The sequence below is a fragment of the Carassius auratus genome, chromosome 47, assembly GCF_003368295.1.
Source record: "Carassius auratus strain Wakin chromosome 47, ASM336829v1, whole genome shotgun sequence".
NCBI classification, from domain to species: domain Eukaryota; kingdom Metazoa; phylum Chordata; class Actinopteri; order Cypriniformes; family Cyprinidae; genus Carassius; species Carassius auratus.
Genome location: NC_039289.1, coordinates 8,100,498 through 8,116,136, shown reverse-complemented (window position 1 = coordinate 8,116,136; position 15,639 = coordinate 8,100,498). Strand labels below are relative to the sequence as shown.

General features: G+C 37.4%; 1 protein-coding gene across 2 annotated transcripts in view; it reads left to right on the top strand.

Moving 5' to 3' along the window:
* Positions 1-15,356, top strand: part of LOC113064983 (adhesion G-protein coupled receptor D2) — a 78,898-nt gene extending 63,542 nt beyond the window's left edge. For both annotated transcript variants that reach the window (XM_026236048.1, XM_026236045.1), the window contains one exon: positions 13,375-15,356. In XM_026236048.1, the coding sequence (XP_026091833.1) occupies positions 13,375-13,503 (129 nt within the window). In that variant the 3' untranslated portion in view covers positions 13,504-15,356. The remainder of the gene's footprint in view (positions 1-13,374) is intronic.
* Positions 15,357-15,639: the final 283 nt, after the last annotated feature.

Genomic DNA, 15,639 nt, shown 5'->3' with positions numbered 1-15,639 from the left:
AATGAAAACACTGAAAATAAAAATGTTTATTACATAAATAATTTTATAAAAAAAATATATTTTACAAAAGAGATATATATTTTTTAAATCACACATATTCATCTTTTCACAAGTTTTAGCACAGGAAAAAAAGCTTTGAACTTGTTGGACCTTCAATCCCACTGACAATACACCAAAATAAAGAGGCGTTCAGCTGAAAAACAATGAGACACATTTCAAACCTCAGAGTGCAGATGGACTCACCTCTCCCACACTCTTTGAACGACCAGCCGTAAAGACCATTGTTTCACCTGAAACAATTCGTATTGAATCGTCGCCATGTTGTCTTTTTATTCTGGCTGTCCATCGGGGCCTGGGCGTTAATATGCCATCACCACAGCTCACATCCTCGTTAGACACCGCAACCGACGAGGTTTCCTGTGGCTTGGGGGCATCGCCAGCAGGACACTTGCTCCTACCAATCTATCAGCGAAGAGAGGAAGAGCGGCGCAGAGCTGTTATGTCACTCTGGAGCGGCCACCTGAGCTCCTGTGACTAACTCTACAGGAAGAAAGAAGCCAGACCGCAAAAATCGGCAGCTTTAGATCATAAAAGCCCATTGAGAGAGGCTACCATACAGAAAGTGATTGTTGTGGAAACTGTTTTGCCTTTACAGCCACATCTGCTGTCTGTACTTAAAGGGACAGTTCTCCCAATAATGATGATCCATTTTTAATTTGTTTCACTAAAAAGGCACGTGTTTTTATGAATGGACGAGATAAATAGAAAAATGGAAATGGCCATCCTGGTGTCATCGGTATGGTGACATGATGTTAATTAATCATCACTTTTGGGATCTAAAGTCTGCTCATCTCCACCTCTTTACCATGGAGCTGAATGTGTGGTCGGGCGTGTGATGGACATTTCCCCTCGTGATGTGGGTGGATTGGAGAGTGACACCTACTTCCACCCCCTTTGGAGAGGAAGTTCCTATCAGAACACAACAGGAAAAGAAAAAGGAAAACAAGTCGACATCTTTTCACTGATGAAGTCACTTCCTACAGGCCCTGTATTGACCCTAGTTCAACCAACCCACCTTCTATCCAGACAGAGCTTGAGAGCAGAAGCACATGCTATGAACTTTTTACCAGGTAAACCTTTAAGATCTGAGGCAGATATACACATTGCTCTGCATGTATGATATATGCTGACTCTTGAATCAAACCCTCAGAACATGCAACCTTATAATCTAAAGGTTTTGCATTCAAATGCTGGAAGGACTGACCAGAAAGCTGCCCACCTGCCTTGTTTTCATTGTGTCCTTCATTGAGATATTAATCTGAATCCCTGGCTGTAATGATGCCAATTTTCTATTTGATATCAGGTTACTATAAAAAAATAAAACCGTAAACCATAAAACAATATCCACATTTTATCATTTTTGTCACAATTTAATTGATTGCAATTTAATGCAATGGATTATTATTTTTTTTATATATATTTACATTGATGATCAATTTCATCTTGACTTTTCTCAGAATGTTTCATCTTTTTTCCTTGAATTCAGGATGCAAAGGTATTTTAATCCCGTCACTGCTAGTCACTCGTACCAAATGGAGTTCACTCGAGGTCACAGCAAATGCTTAAAAATAAAAATTCAGCATTTGCAACAAATTTGTGACAAAAAGGACAAAGCAGTTTCACTTGAATCTTGGCAAGCACTGTGTCAACAGCTCAGATGTTCCTCAATGATCAGTTCTGTCTGTTTGCGGAATGGATCTGTTAGCGCTGTGTGAAGTTCTTGCCAACACACAGCTGGGACAAAGAGAATGGGGAAAAAATGCTTCCGTTCATGTTGAGAGTATTTTCCTGTTTACACTGAAATGCAGCAGTTTGAGGTAACGGGACTACGCTCTCATTTAGACCTAAAACATTTAACATCCCTCTCAGAAGTCCTACAGCCGTCTGGCTCAATAGAGGCAGACTAATGCTTAATTAAACAGCCGGCGCTCCCATTGAGTGCTACTGTTGTTAGTGGTGGGTTCGTGGTGGTCTCTGGGTGAAGTCATTAGAGGCGCGTGCCAGACACTAGATGAGCGCTACCACTGCTCTCTCGTGGCTTATTGAAGATGCTCCCCCACCACATTCATTCATTATTCATGAACGCCAAATTTAAGTCTGACGTGTATATCAAAGACGGCGTTTGGTTTCTGATCTCCCCATGTGTGTCCAGCGCTGGCCAAAAGAAATTCATAAAAATGTCTCTCATTTCAAAAAATATTACTTATTTGCACTCACTTCAATATATTTTTTAATAAGCAAAAAGAGGTTTTAAAAAAGGAATATTTAATGGCACAATATGCAGTAAATTGTTGCTTTTGATGTTTTGAATGAATTTTAGGGTTTCTATGCTTTATTAACTTTACTTTATAACTTTAGTCATATACACCTAGAATGGCTTGAGGGTGAGTAAATCATGGAATAATTTTCATTTTTAGGTGAAAAATCCCTTTAACTTAAACATTTGACATAATGTGCATACAAACAAATATTCTGTAACTTGCTTTTGTTTTCTAATAGAGTCTTGTATTATTGTGTAGCTAAACTATTAGATCTATCTATACAATCTATAATTATATATATCTAATCTATAATTATATTATATATATATATATATATATATATATATATATATATATATATTTCTGCTCCATAGCCTAGCGATTTGACTACCATAGTTTGTTCTCTTCAAAGTTGGCATGCTTGAAAAAATGTGCCTTCAAAAATGACCAAAATTAAACATTCTCCATTGGCAGCAACCGTGCATGGCAACAAATAAAACTCATATGTGACTCATATCTGATTCCAATAGAATTTGACGTTAGCATGTTGCTAAGATAACAAACTAAATTTACAGTACGCACATATTTAAAGAAATATTTCTTTTCAAAAATCGAGCAATTTGCTTAGCAAAGTCAGCTCTCTTCAACTCATGTTCAATGTCGTATAACTTCAAAAGTTGCTGAACAGAATAGCGCTCATCTGTCACACGCATTTAATTACAATATAGTTTGGCATTAGCATGTTACTAAGCTAAAGCCTTTCTAATCTGCATAAACTGAAATGTTGAAACAATTACTAGTTATTTAAACTTTTCTTTACCTTTATTTTTTTTTACTTTTTTTTTCTCTTCACCAATCATCTTGGAGAAATGTTTCTTGCAATGCATTCTGGGATGGCAATATGCAATGTTGTAAATTTGGTTACAACAAGGTACCTTGTGTATAATGCTTTAAAATTGTTATAAAAAAGGGATGTTCACAAAAGGATGTTTTTTTTAACACTAAGACCATAAGCTAAAATTGGTGAAAGTGTCATTTTTTTTACCGTTATGTTGTTTGTTTTTCATTAAGTTGGTCCCTAACCAGTCTGTTTAGATTAATTTTGGTCAAGTCTGTCATGTCTTGTGCCCATCCGGGATCAATGACATCTGCCTCAGCTCTGTTACAGTCTTTCAATGAAAAACATGGATGAAAGAAAGTCATATTAATTTGGAACGGCATGAAGATGAATAACCATTGATTTTTGGATGAACTACCGCTGTGAAAGCTGGAGCCGTTGCCTTGCAATTAGCGTGCTTTCCCTGGTCGAATTAAGCCAATACCCATGTGGGAAAATTGCTCATGTGGGAAAATTGAGTTCAAATCTGGCCCAAATCTACAAAAACCCCTGAAGAAATAAGTAAACAGTTCTCAGGAGAGGTGTTTCACATCTGCACATGATCTGCAGGTTTACACATCATACAATGTCAATCAGAATTCCTTCAACTCTCTGATGTTAAGCAGATACAGTGTCTCCTTTTGCGAACGCACACATGCTAACAGTGGCAACAGGCACCGACAATCTTGCCACAGGTCAGTGACAGCTTGACAGGCTTTGCCTGGTTCTCTCTGCAGGTGACACAAAGCAGCCCTCCTCTCTGATGCATACTGAAACAGATGCACAGCAGTGTTCCCCCCGGAGCTCCCTCCACGCTCTCTTTGATGGTCCTGGGCTCTGGCCCTCTGATGTGGCCCTCTTTCAGAGCGTGTCATGTTCTCTTGGCGCACACTGGCTGTCTGATATCAAGTAGCTGCTGCCAGGGAACCAGTGTTGTAGAGGAACCGAACGGTCTCCAAGGATCGACTGGCAGACTAAATAACTGCCGATTTACCATCAACTATCTGCTGTGTACGAACAGCTGTTTATCAGAAGGCGGCGAGGTGGACAGCCAAAGGTTTTTCAATGCTCTTTCTTCACCAAAATCCAGAAAAAAAATGACCAACAGAGACCAATCTGCTGCATTCGCTTTACTTCTGCTTCTTTTTTTTTTTTTACCTCTTGGCGAATGTCCTGAAATGGTCAAGCAGGTCCTGCTGGCTTTTTATAACAAAGATAAAAATGATAGAGATATTATTTGGTGCATTAGTGCATAGGAATGAAGAAAAAACTCTTGATATTGCAATTAATTTCTGGTTCATTACATGCCGATTCTACCCTAGAATTGTGTTCATTTTCTATTCCCAAACGCTTCCCATTCCCAATTTGTTTGCCAAGTCTGAGCAGCCTGTGGCCTGTGCAATGGAAAGCTACAGTTTTGACGTGTGTATGTGCTTAGCAGTGGCTGCCTTATTGTGTTTGATTTGCTTGTGGCACATGAACCTTCCCAATCTCCTGCTGTTTCCCGAGCGATCCATCAGCGTTGCACAATTTGTGGCTGCACAGCCTTGCCGAAGAGCGAGACCCATTCTGTCTGTGTGCAGTTTAACACCTGCAAAGGTCCAGCTTTTTCCAGGCTGTTATTAATGATTTTATGCCCTTTGTGCAGTAAATGTATGTTATACAGCAGACAGTACATGTGACATGGTTTTGTAGATGTAGCCATTTCTACAAAGAGCATGTTTGATTTTGTTATGTTTCATGTTTGTCACATTTATACAACCTTGGATGACATTTCCAAGCACATATATTGAAAATTCTGACACTTCCCATTGTCAGACCACAAAAAAAAAAAAAACACTTGAGCACTGAATCTTGAAACTCATTGGAGGATTCACAATCAGGAAGTGACCTTGGATACACCCTCCCCCGTATATTAAAAGGGCTGAATCCAGAAAGTCCTTTGAAACAGAATATATTTTGTGCTTTGTGTGTTTTTGTGTGTCTTCGCTGACAACAGTATCCACATAAACCACCAATCCTTAATGCAATTCGCAAAGGACATGGCACATTTTTTGCCTTGATTTATTGTTATTTAATAATGGTATTAGTTTTTTTAAAATAAGCAGATATTTGAACTTTTGAGGATTTGGGTTGGTTTGTGATACAGCGGCCAGATATCTGGTTGCAGTATAAGCACCCGTTTGTTAGCGTGTCATTTATGAAGTATTATTCTTGGATCCATAGGTACGTCGTTAAGCATTTTAGACAACTCGGATTTCATTAACGATACTTCACTCTTAGTCTGGCCTTCATTCCAACCAGTAGCACTTAACTGCACCAAAATTATTATAGGTTGCAGATTTTGCAGTATTGCTGCAATAATTCAAAAGACTGGTAGTCGTCTTTGTAAAGGTGTTTTGGTGAAACAGTCTGCTCAGAGAAGTATGTACCTATGAGGTTTGTTCTGTTTATACTTACTAGCCTCAAATATTTAACCATATTTACTTATGTCTAAATGACATACAGTATGTTTTATTAGTAATTGGTTGATGAAATAATATCTGAAATTTCATTCCAAAGCTTTTTAAACCTGCAAAACTTGCAATCTTTCATGAAACACAAAAGCATATATTTAGCAGAATGTTCACAGAGCATTTTTTTTTTACATACAGTAAAATCAGCCAGCAGAATCTGTAAAACAGACAAAAAAACAATAAAATATTACAGAAGTAGTTTTGCTAATTTTTGGCCTGGGTGCTCTTGTCCCATACAATAAAAGTGACTGTAGGAAAACTCAGAAAAACAACAAAAAAGCATTATAATATTAGTCCATATATGTGTTGTGCATAATATTTAAAATCCATATTTTATGTAAATAGACCACAATTTAAGTTGTTATTATATACTGTCATTAGCAGTTCTGCATATTTTAGTTTTATTTATATACAATATAGTTTTTTTTATAATATTTTGAATTAGCTTTTATTTGTATAATTTAATTAGCTTAATTTCCCCCCCCACAATTTTAGTGCTTTACTGTTGCCGAGGCAACGTTTATAACTGTTCAGTTTTTCATCGAATTATTTATATTTTATTTAACAAAGTGTTTTGAATACTTTATCAATAATAACCCTGGTGTGTGTTCAAACTTGTCATAATGCCATATGGCATTTTTCCTCTTCATGAACTCGAGCTGCTTTGGAGGATGCTTTGGGAACACCCTTCAGCGTGACTGGCTCTGAACCACATGTGTAATCAGTAGGGTTGGGTACCGAAACCCGGTATTAAACTGGCCCCGGGGCTAAATTATGAAAGACCTTAGTATCATTAAGATCTGACGGTACCGGTTCTACTTTCGATACTGGAGGGAAAAAAAATAATGTACTATGTATTTTTGTGTAATAATGTTATCGTGCACATTTTATTTCACCAAACATTTCTAATGTGCGATCATATTAAGAAGTTTGTCTGTGAGATCTGCGAGATCGCTCATGAGCGCCGCGGAGGCTGTCTGTCAGTCACACACACACACACACACACCACAACGAGCGCGGCACACACACAGACATAACAGTATGAAAACTCCCGCTTAATAATAAAGAGTGACGATGGCGAAGAGATTTGCTTAATGATGTTATCGTGCAGATTTTATCTTACCAAACATTTCTAATTTGCGATATTATTAAGACATTTGTCTGTGAGATCTAAGATCTAAGACCGCATGCAGTCCGACGAGCTCGTTTTTCCCAGGCGCGTCTGCACCTCATCGAGTAAAAAAATTTCAGAATGCCGCAAGCGCACCGCAGGTCATGTAACTTCCTCACCTTTTTAAGCTCAGCCAAGATGAAGGAACAGCTGATAGCTGTATGTGGAGCCTGAGGCTGGCCGTGCTTCGAGCACTAAAACACTTTCTTCCAGAAAAGAGGTCACCATGAGTTGGTGCGCACCGACAACAAAGCGGTGGTCTCTCATATGAACCACCAAGGGGGTCTGTGCCGTTTATACAAACTAGCATACCAGATCCTTGTGTGGTCCCAGGGCAAACTCCTCTAGCTCAGAGCAGTTCAAATTCCTGGTCATTTGAATATGGGAGGAGACTTCCTATTGAGGAAGGGGCTGCGGCCCGGGGAATGGATGCTTCACCCCAAGGTTGTAAAGCAGATATGGATAATTTTTGCCAGGCTCAGTTGGACCTGTTTGCAACTCTAGAGACATTGTACTTTCCCCTCTGGTTCTCTCTCTGACTTATTCAGCTCCATTGGGGCTGGATGCCATGGTACAGACATTGCTGAGGCTTTGTCTTTATTCAGGTTCTCAGACCTGATTTCCCTCCTAGACAGCTCTCCAGGGGAGATTCCTGACAGGAGGAACCTCCTCTCACAGGCGGAGGGCACGCCCCTTCTCGGACTCGAATGTTATAGGGTGTGGCCCCTGAGGGCGCACAGCTCATAGCTTCCGGTCTCTTAACTGAGGTTGCTGAGACCATCCTCCAATCCAGAGCTCCCTCCATGAGGAAACTGTATGCCTTGAGGTGGAAACCTTTCACCTCCTGGTGCAGAGACCGCCAGCCTGACCCAGTTAACTGCCCATGTGGTACAGTTCTGGAGTTCCTACAGGCCCTTCTCTGCAGGGTTGGCCCACTCCACCCTGAAGGTCTGTGTGGCAGCCACTGCGGCCTTCCGCGCCCCTCTCAGTGGCCAGTTAGTGGGCAGACACCCTCTGGTCATGTTTCCTCCAAGTTACGTTGAGGCTGAGACCTCTGCCCAGAAGAAGCTTATGCTAAGCGGTGGATCAGGGTGCTATCCTAAAGCCTTAAGTCCTCTGATCTCCCCTCTCTTGGGGGTCAAGACTCAGTCCTTCTGAAGTTTGGCTATTGGGCGGGATGTCCCTGATTACTTGTCAGGCTCCTGCTCCTTCTCTCATTTAAGCTGTTCTACATTAGGCAGATTTTTTAAAGTCTGGTGGTATCCTCTGACGCAGCTTGAGTTCCTGAAGAGGAATGTCTCAAGTTACGCATGGATTCAATAACATTTTTCAATTCAAGTTTATTTGTTTAGCGCAATTTACGATGCAAATCATTGCAAAGCAACTTTACAGAAAATTAAGTTTCTTCAATATTTAGTAGCAGCTTATCAGTGGTGACTGTCAGTTTATGTGCATATGGCAGAAATCTTCAGAAAAATTTATAAAAGACGTAGTCAAACAGATGATGAACACTATTAACAGCAATTATTATATGGCACAATCACACTTGTAGCAAATATTTAGTAGTTCTGTATGTTGTTTCACAGTTAGCATAATTTGAGGTCCTCTGATGGGTTGGCATTAAGTTTTTTTTCAGGTATTCTAAATTCAGATTGAAGCTTGTGTAAATCCTAGTTACCACGGCATGCAAGTCCCGTGGCCAAAAAGAGACATAATAAGGGTAGCTGCTGTTCAAACCAAGTCAAATTAATTAGTTTAAACCAAGCTAAAGAATAATAATGCGCATTTGATCAGATACAACTGCAGTCCAAAATTGTGAGATGCATTATTTCAATGCTTGGCGAAAGAAATGTGTTTTTAATCTAGATTAAAAAATAGAGAGTTTGTCTGAACCTTTAGTAGACTAGTCTTTAGTGGACTTTGCTATCCTATGAACTACCAAAAATCCAGCGTTTTGTGACCTTAGGGAGCATGATGGATTGTAATTGATAGAAGGCTAGTTAGGTACGCAAGAGCTAAACCATTTAGGGCCTTATAGGTAAGTAATGAAAATTCGTAACTGATACAGAACTTAATAGGTAGCCAGTGCAGAGACTGTAAAATTGGAGTAATATGATCATATTTTCTTGACCTGGTAAGGACTCTAGCCGCTGAATTTTGGACTACCTGAAGCTTGTTTATTGAAGAGGCAGGACAACCACCTAGAACTGCATTACAGTAGTACAGTCTAGAGGTCATGAATGCATGAACTAGCTTTTCTGCATCCGAAGCAGGTAACATGTTTCGTAGCTTGGCAATGTTTCTTAGATGGAAGAATACTGTTTTTGTAATATGGGAAATATGGTTTTCAAAAGACAAGTTGCTGTCCAATATAACACCCAGATTTTTTACTGTAGATGAAGTAACAGTACATCCGTCTAGTTACACACTGTATTCTACGAGAATCTGTGTACTGTTTTTTGGTCCAATAAGTAATATCTCTGTCTTATAAAAACTTTATAGGAGAAGATTATTGGTCATCCAATCTTTTACATTTTTAACACTCTGTTAGTTTAGATAATTTAGATGTTTCATTTGGTCTCATTGAGATATATTTTTGCGTATCATCAGCATAACAATGGAAACTAATCCCGTATTTTTTTATATTACCAAGCGGCAACATGTATATTGAAAACAGCAGAGGACCTAGGACAGATCTGTGTGGCACTCCATGTTTTACTGGTGATAAATGAGATGACTCCCCATTTAAATAAACAATGTGGTAGAGATCAGACAGATAGGATCTAAACAATCTTAGAGCCTGCCCTTGAATACCTGTATAGTATTCAATCTATGAGTATGTCATGATCTATGGTGTCGAACGCAGCACTAAGATCAAGTAAAACTAGCAATGAGATGCAGCCTTGATCTGACGCAAGAAGCAAGTCATTTGTAATTTTAACAAGTGCAGTTTCTGTGCTATGGTGGGGCCTGAAACCTGACTGAAATTCTTCGTACAGATAATTTTTTCGCAGGAGTAGTACAATTTTCTAAAATTGTGGACATAAATGAAAGATTTGAAATGGGCCTATATTTTGGCAGTTCACTAGGATCTAGTTTTGGTTTCTTAATAAGAGGCTTAATAACCGCCAGCTTGAATGGTTTTGGGACGTGACCTAAAGATAACACTGAGTTAATAATATTGAGTAGCGGATCTTCCGCTACAGGTAACAACTCTTTCAGTAATTTATAGGGATGCACGATAATATCGGCACAATATCGGTATCGGCCGATAAAAGCTTAAAATGACCATTATCGGTATCGGCCGATATGAATATTTCTGCCGATGAGCCAAACCGATATTCTCCAAGTGAAATAATTGACCTGTTTTTCAGATGTGAATGTCTGTCTACATTTGTAAAATAATAAATTTATGGTAGAATCAGTACAGAAGAGATACATGGATTTCTCTTCAGTAAAATTAAAGTTTAAATATATCAGTATATATTTGTATATATATCGATATCGGTATCGACATCGGCCAAAATTATTTTGAAAATATCGGCATATCGAATATCGGCCAAAATCCAATATCGTGCATCCCTAGTAATTTAGTGGGTACAGGATCTTATAAACATGTAAGTTTAGATGCAATGATAATTTTATTTAGCGTGTCTTGTCCTATAGTTGTAAAGCACTGCAGTTTATCTTTGGATGTGATGGATGAATGCTGTAGAATTTACATTTGTTATTGTATTTCTGATGTTATCTATTTTATCAGTGAAGAAATTCATAAAGTCGTTACTAAGAAACGTTGATGGAATATTTAAATTGGTTGATGTCTGTTTATTTGTTAATCTAGTCACTGTGCTAAAAAAAAAAAAAGCCTTGGATTGTTATAATAATTTTCAATGAGTTTGTGGATATGCTCAGCCCTGCAAGTTTTTAGAGCCTGTCTATAGCTGGACATACTGTTTTTCCACGCAATTCTAAAAACTTCCAAGTTAGTTCTTCTCCATTTGCGCTCAAGACTCAGTCTTCAGTCAAAGGGATTAGAATGACATGAAGTTAAGCAAATTATGATATCATAATTAGTAAGCTTTTTGTTTTTAATCATCTGAGCTTCTTAGTCTATATACACTCAACTGAACTCTCATTACTCAGAAAACGTATATAAATATAATCTGGGCCTTGTTCCATTGGCCGTTTCAACAAACTGCGAGCCGAGGTATTGTTACAAATTACTCTTGGCAGAATGGCCTATCATTTGTGACAATAAGAGGTCATTTTTCATGTCTGACCTTCTGTTTGGGCTGCATTTCTGATCCTGTGTAATTATGTCTTTGTGCTTCAGAATGTGGAAATTTAATCGCTTTTACAAAGAGGCCCGGCAAACGGCAGCGGCAGAGAAAGAGTTTTAGAGTAGCTACGCGACCATTTTAACAGGACAACATGTTTGAATTAGATGTTCTAGCACTGGCTCTAAATGGATTTCTGAAGTGGTTGTTTGTGAGGATTTTCAATCGGACGTAACCTTGAGTCTTTTTTATGGGAGGTCCGTCGGATTTAAGTGCTGGTATAGCATGAAGAGCCTGAATACATGCGTTTCTCTCTCTCTCCATCTCCCTCCATCTATCTCTTTCTCTCTCTCTTCTCTCCTCTTTCTCTCTCTCTCTCTGTCTGTCTGCCTCTTCTTCTTTCTGAAATTGAAAAATCTGCCTCTGAAGTTGTTGCCATTGTCTGGGTAATTAATGGAATGCTGAGAGCGAGGTCCAGGTGCTTAAAGAGTTCTTTTTTTTTATCTTTCTTTCTCCTCTTGACTAATAAGGATAGAAAATACACATTAGTGATTTTGTGGTTTTTCTTTTTATATATAAACTTATGTATTATACATGCATTGAAATGAAAGGACGGTGACCTTCGCTGTGTTCCGATTCAAACCCACCACATTTGCTTTGCATGTTGAGGTGAGGTTTAGCATAACAATCCACCTCTCCTATTTAATATGCATCTATTAATTCATTCATTTCAGTAGTTGGGAAGTTTGGGTCAAGGGCTCCGAGCAGTATTTTAATCTGAGCTAAAAGTTTCTCACTACAAATAACCGTGGCCTGATGTGTGTTGATTATTTATGGATTATTACTGTTTGTTTAGAATATGGAGAGCTGATTTTATTGAATAATATATACATGAAGTTGTTAGTTGGGCTACATAATTAATGATAATATTAATGAATATTATAATTAAGGCTTGTTAAAAGGATAATACACCCAAAAATTAAACATTCGGTCAGTGGTACAATGCTTTTTTTGGTTCCCATTGACACTTTCATGACTGTTTTTAGCACACTTAAGTACATTTTTAAATTGTAATGTCAAATTAAATGTTTTAGGTTAAAGTACGCTTTAATAATCTCTTATCATGTTTTAACAAAGTACGCTTATTTAGACGAGTTGACTAACATACTAAAGCACATGTAAACTATACTTGATAATTATTATAACTATAGTTTTTTATAAAAAAAATAATGCCTTTTAAATATGCTAAACTGCAACTTCTTTGTTACAAATGTGTAATCGCAAATATAGTTAAATACACAAAATAAAAGTTTCAATAGAAATTATGCAATTATGAAACTACATATAAAGATGTACTGAACTCCTACTTAGGTGAGAGAAAATTAATCTTAGTTAAAAGGTAAATTACATTTAATTTAAATTTGAACTGTAATACATTTTCATGAAAAGAAATGTTCAAAAACATCACATAAATAAATATTCTTTTAAAATTGCATTTCCGTTATTAGTGCTTCTTCACAAAGGGTTCTTATAATTCTGAATTCATTCCATATGTGATTTCCTCATCATTGTGTTGAAATAATTCAGTCTCTTGTTGTTTTTTACTGATGGATTCGAGCGGTCTGAATGAATCTGTCACTGCTGCAGTCTGTTCTCAAAATGAAAGGCTTCAGTAAATCGTGCAGTTGTGTTGGTTTAGGGCTCTTGCCCGAGTATATGCTTCCTATTTAGATTTAAAACAGTTCTGATCTGTTCCTGTGAACAATTTGATATACAACTCAATTATGCTGAATTGTACAGTACAATAACATTTTAAAATACAGTTTTGTGCTTGAGAAAAATGACGTTTTGGTTTACAAGCATCTATATAGTAGTGTGTAAATCATATTGTTGATATTCTATGAAATGTTTGGGCACATTTAAGAATCGTTTACAGGCCAAAGATCTGTTCTGATATGCAACAGAGCACTCTTAAGTTCATTGAATCTAATATAAATGGAAATTAAAATACATTTGATTTAATTGCAATTTAAATGCACGTAAATGTCCAAAAACATTCCTTTCAATTTGCACTTTGATTATTATTTTAAAGTATATTATTTTTTGTTAAAGGTTTTACTTTTTTTTTCTTTTTTGGGGGGTGAAACGTATGCTAGAATTTATTTCTCTGTATTTGTCCTTAATTTTCTTTTTTTGTTTCACATTCTATCAGGAGAACCTAAGAAAACCTAAAGACAGATTTCCAAACGAATGCAGTCTGAATGTACCCATGGAGGCCGAACGGATACGGATGTCCCACTGTTCACCTCCTCAGCAGAACGGCCACATGTGTCTTCTCTGAAACACTTCTTCAAATCCTTGTTTTGGTAAAGTGCAGATAAAGCGTGTAAACTATATCCTTAAAGGGATAGTTCACCCACAAATGAAAATTCTGTCATTGTTTACTCAGCCTCAAGTTGTTCCAAACATATATGAGTTTTTTCTTCACAACACAAAAGAAGATCATTGGTGACCAAACAGTTGAAGGTAGCCATTGATTTCCACATTATAGAAAATAAATGCTGAGTCAATGGCTACCATCAACTGTTTGGTTACCAACATTCTTCTTTTTTTCTTCACTTTCATTTTTGGTGGAACTATCCCTTCATTGTTTCTAAATGCTTTGTAATTTATCTTGACGTAAATTTCAATTCCAATATGTTCATTTGTGATAAACTTTGAATGTTTTACTAGATTTTCTCTTATTTTGTACAGGCTATGTCTTGAATGAGCTAAAATGAGTTAAATTAGTTTGTCCTCACACTATATTTGATTGTGAGTGTAACAGGATCAGCTATGTGTTCTTGAAATCTAAAACCTTTTTATTTTATTCTGGAATCTTGACATTCTCTGTATCATGTGTGAATCTGTTCATGTTTGTGTGATCAGTAGGGTGCAACTCTTTCATTGAGCATGGATTATTGCCAGAGATAGAAATAAAACAACGACTTTTGGCATAATAGTCATTTATTAAAATACGATGGAAAGATTCCAAGAGCTTGTATGGAAACTCTTATGGCAAGAGGTGACATCAGAGATGCGTGTCTGACTACGGCTTCCAGCGCACAAACAAGAGAATCCCAATCCAAACATTCAGGCAGGTAAACACACATCCAAAGCAGCTGCAGGACGTCCGGTGGTGGGGAACAAAATAGGAACGAGGGGCACTGGATTTCTTAAGATTGTCGGTCTGATCAATACACAACATTACAGTCACAAAACCAAGCAGATACAAACCAATTTTCTTAGAACTGATAAATAGGGCTTTATGTACAAATGGGGGGCGTAGATGCCATGCAGCAAATGTTGATTAAAGCCGTTGTGCTCATACAAAATACTGTACTTTCTACCGCATTTTTGTCTGAAATAATTTACATTGATAAGGTGTGTAACATCAGAAAGATCATGTTTGTTGCAAAAATGTTTGATGATTGTGACAAGTCACCATGGTGGTCATTTTCACTGCTTTTCATTGCTAAACACTTTTTGTGGACGATAAAGTCAACACGAAATGACATTTGCGACCCAATTTACTTCTGTATTGTGACACATTTCCATGTAAAGCAGGTAATTTCATCAGAAAAATGATGACGATACTTATTTTGGTTAAAAATTGGCCATTGCATGCAGAAATAGAGCTGAATGTGAGTTCGCAGTGGATTTTGGGAAACTACTCCCCTTATGAAACACCAGCACCTACGTTTGAGGAGATTTTTCACAGGAAAACGAAGGCTGAAGGTCAAGTTTGTCGTCAAAAGCGCAATGCCAATGGTAAGGTTTATTTTCCTTTTCATTTACTGCTTTTAGTTTTTCTTGTTTTTGCTTTGTTTTATTACTTCAGTTTGCGTTTTGTTACTTTTCCTCCGCTTTTGTTTTGCTTCCATTTGCTTTTTTTTTTGCATTCATTTCCTCTGCTGTTTTGTTTTGCTCTTTATTAAAAAAATTTTTTTTTTCTTTTTAGTGAAAATATTGCCAATAACATAATTTTTTTTCTGTCCTAGGTGACACAAACCTAATAGATATGGAAGTAAATTGGATCAATTTAGATTTCATGTTGACGTTAACACCAATTTTGTATAATTACAGTCAAATGAAGCATTCAGGAAAAACAACAGCAGGCCCCAAGTATCAAAGCTCTCATCCATTCATTGTAAAGCAAACAGGTACGTACAAGTGAAGGACAGACGCTGTCTTTGGTATAGAACACAGATGCTATCATAAAAACATTCAGTGAAATCCCACGATAGAAAAGATGCACACCGGATCACTTCAGTACAGCTCTATTTTACAGTGGCAGGACTGATGGTTGTTTAATGGGAATCATTCAATCACCATTTAACTCCATAACTGCATCTCGTATCTACATTTTTAAAAACGTGCTACAGTAAACAAAAACATTTAGTCATGACCCCACCTCACTGTGCGGGAACACACGGAT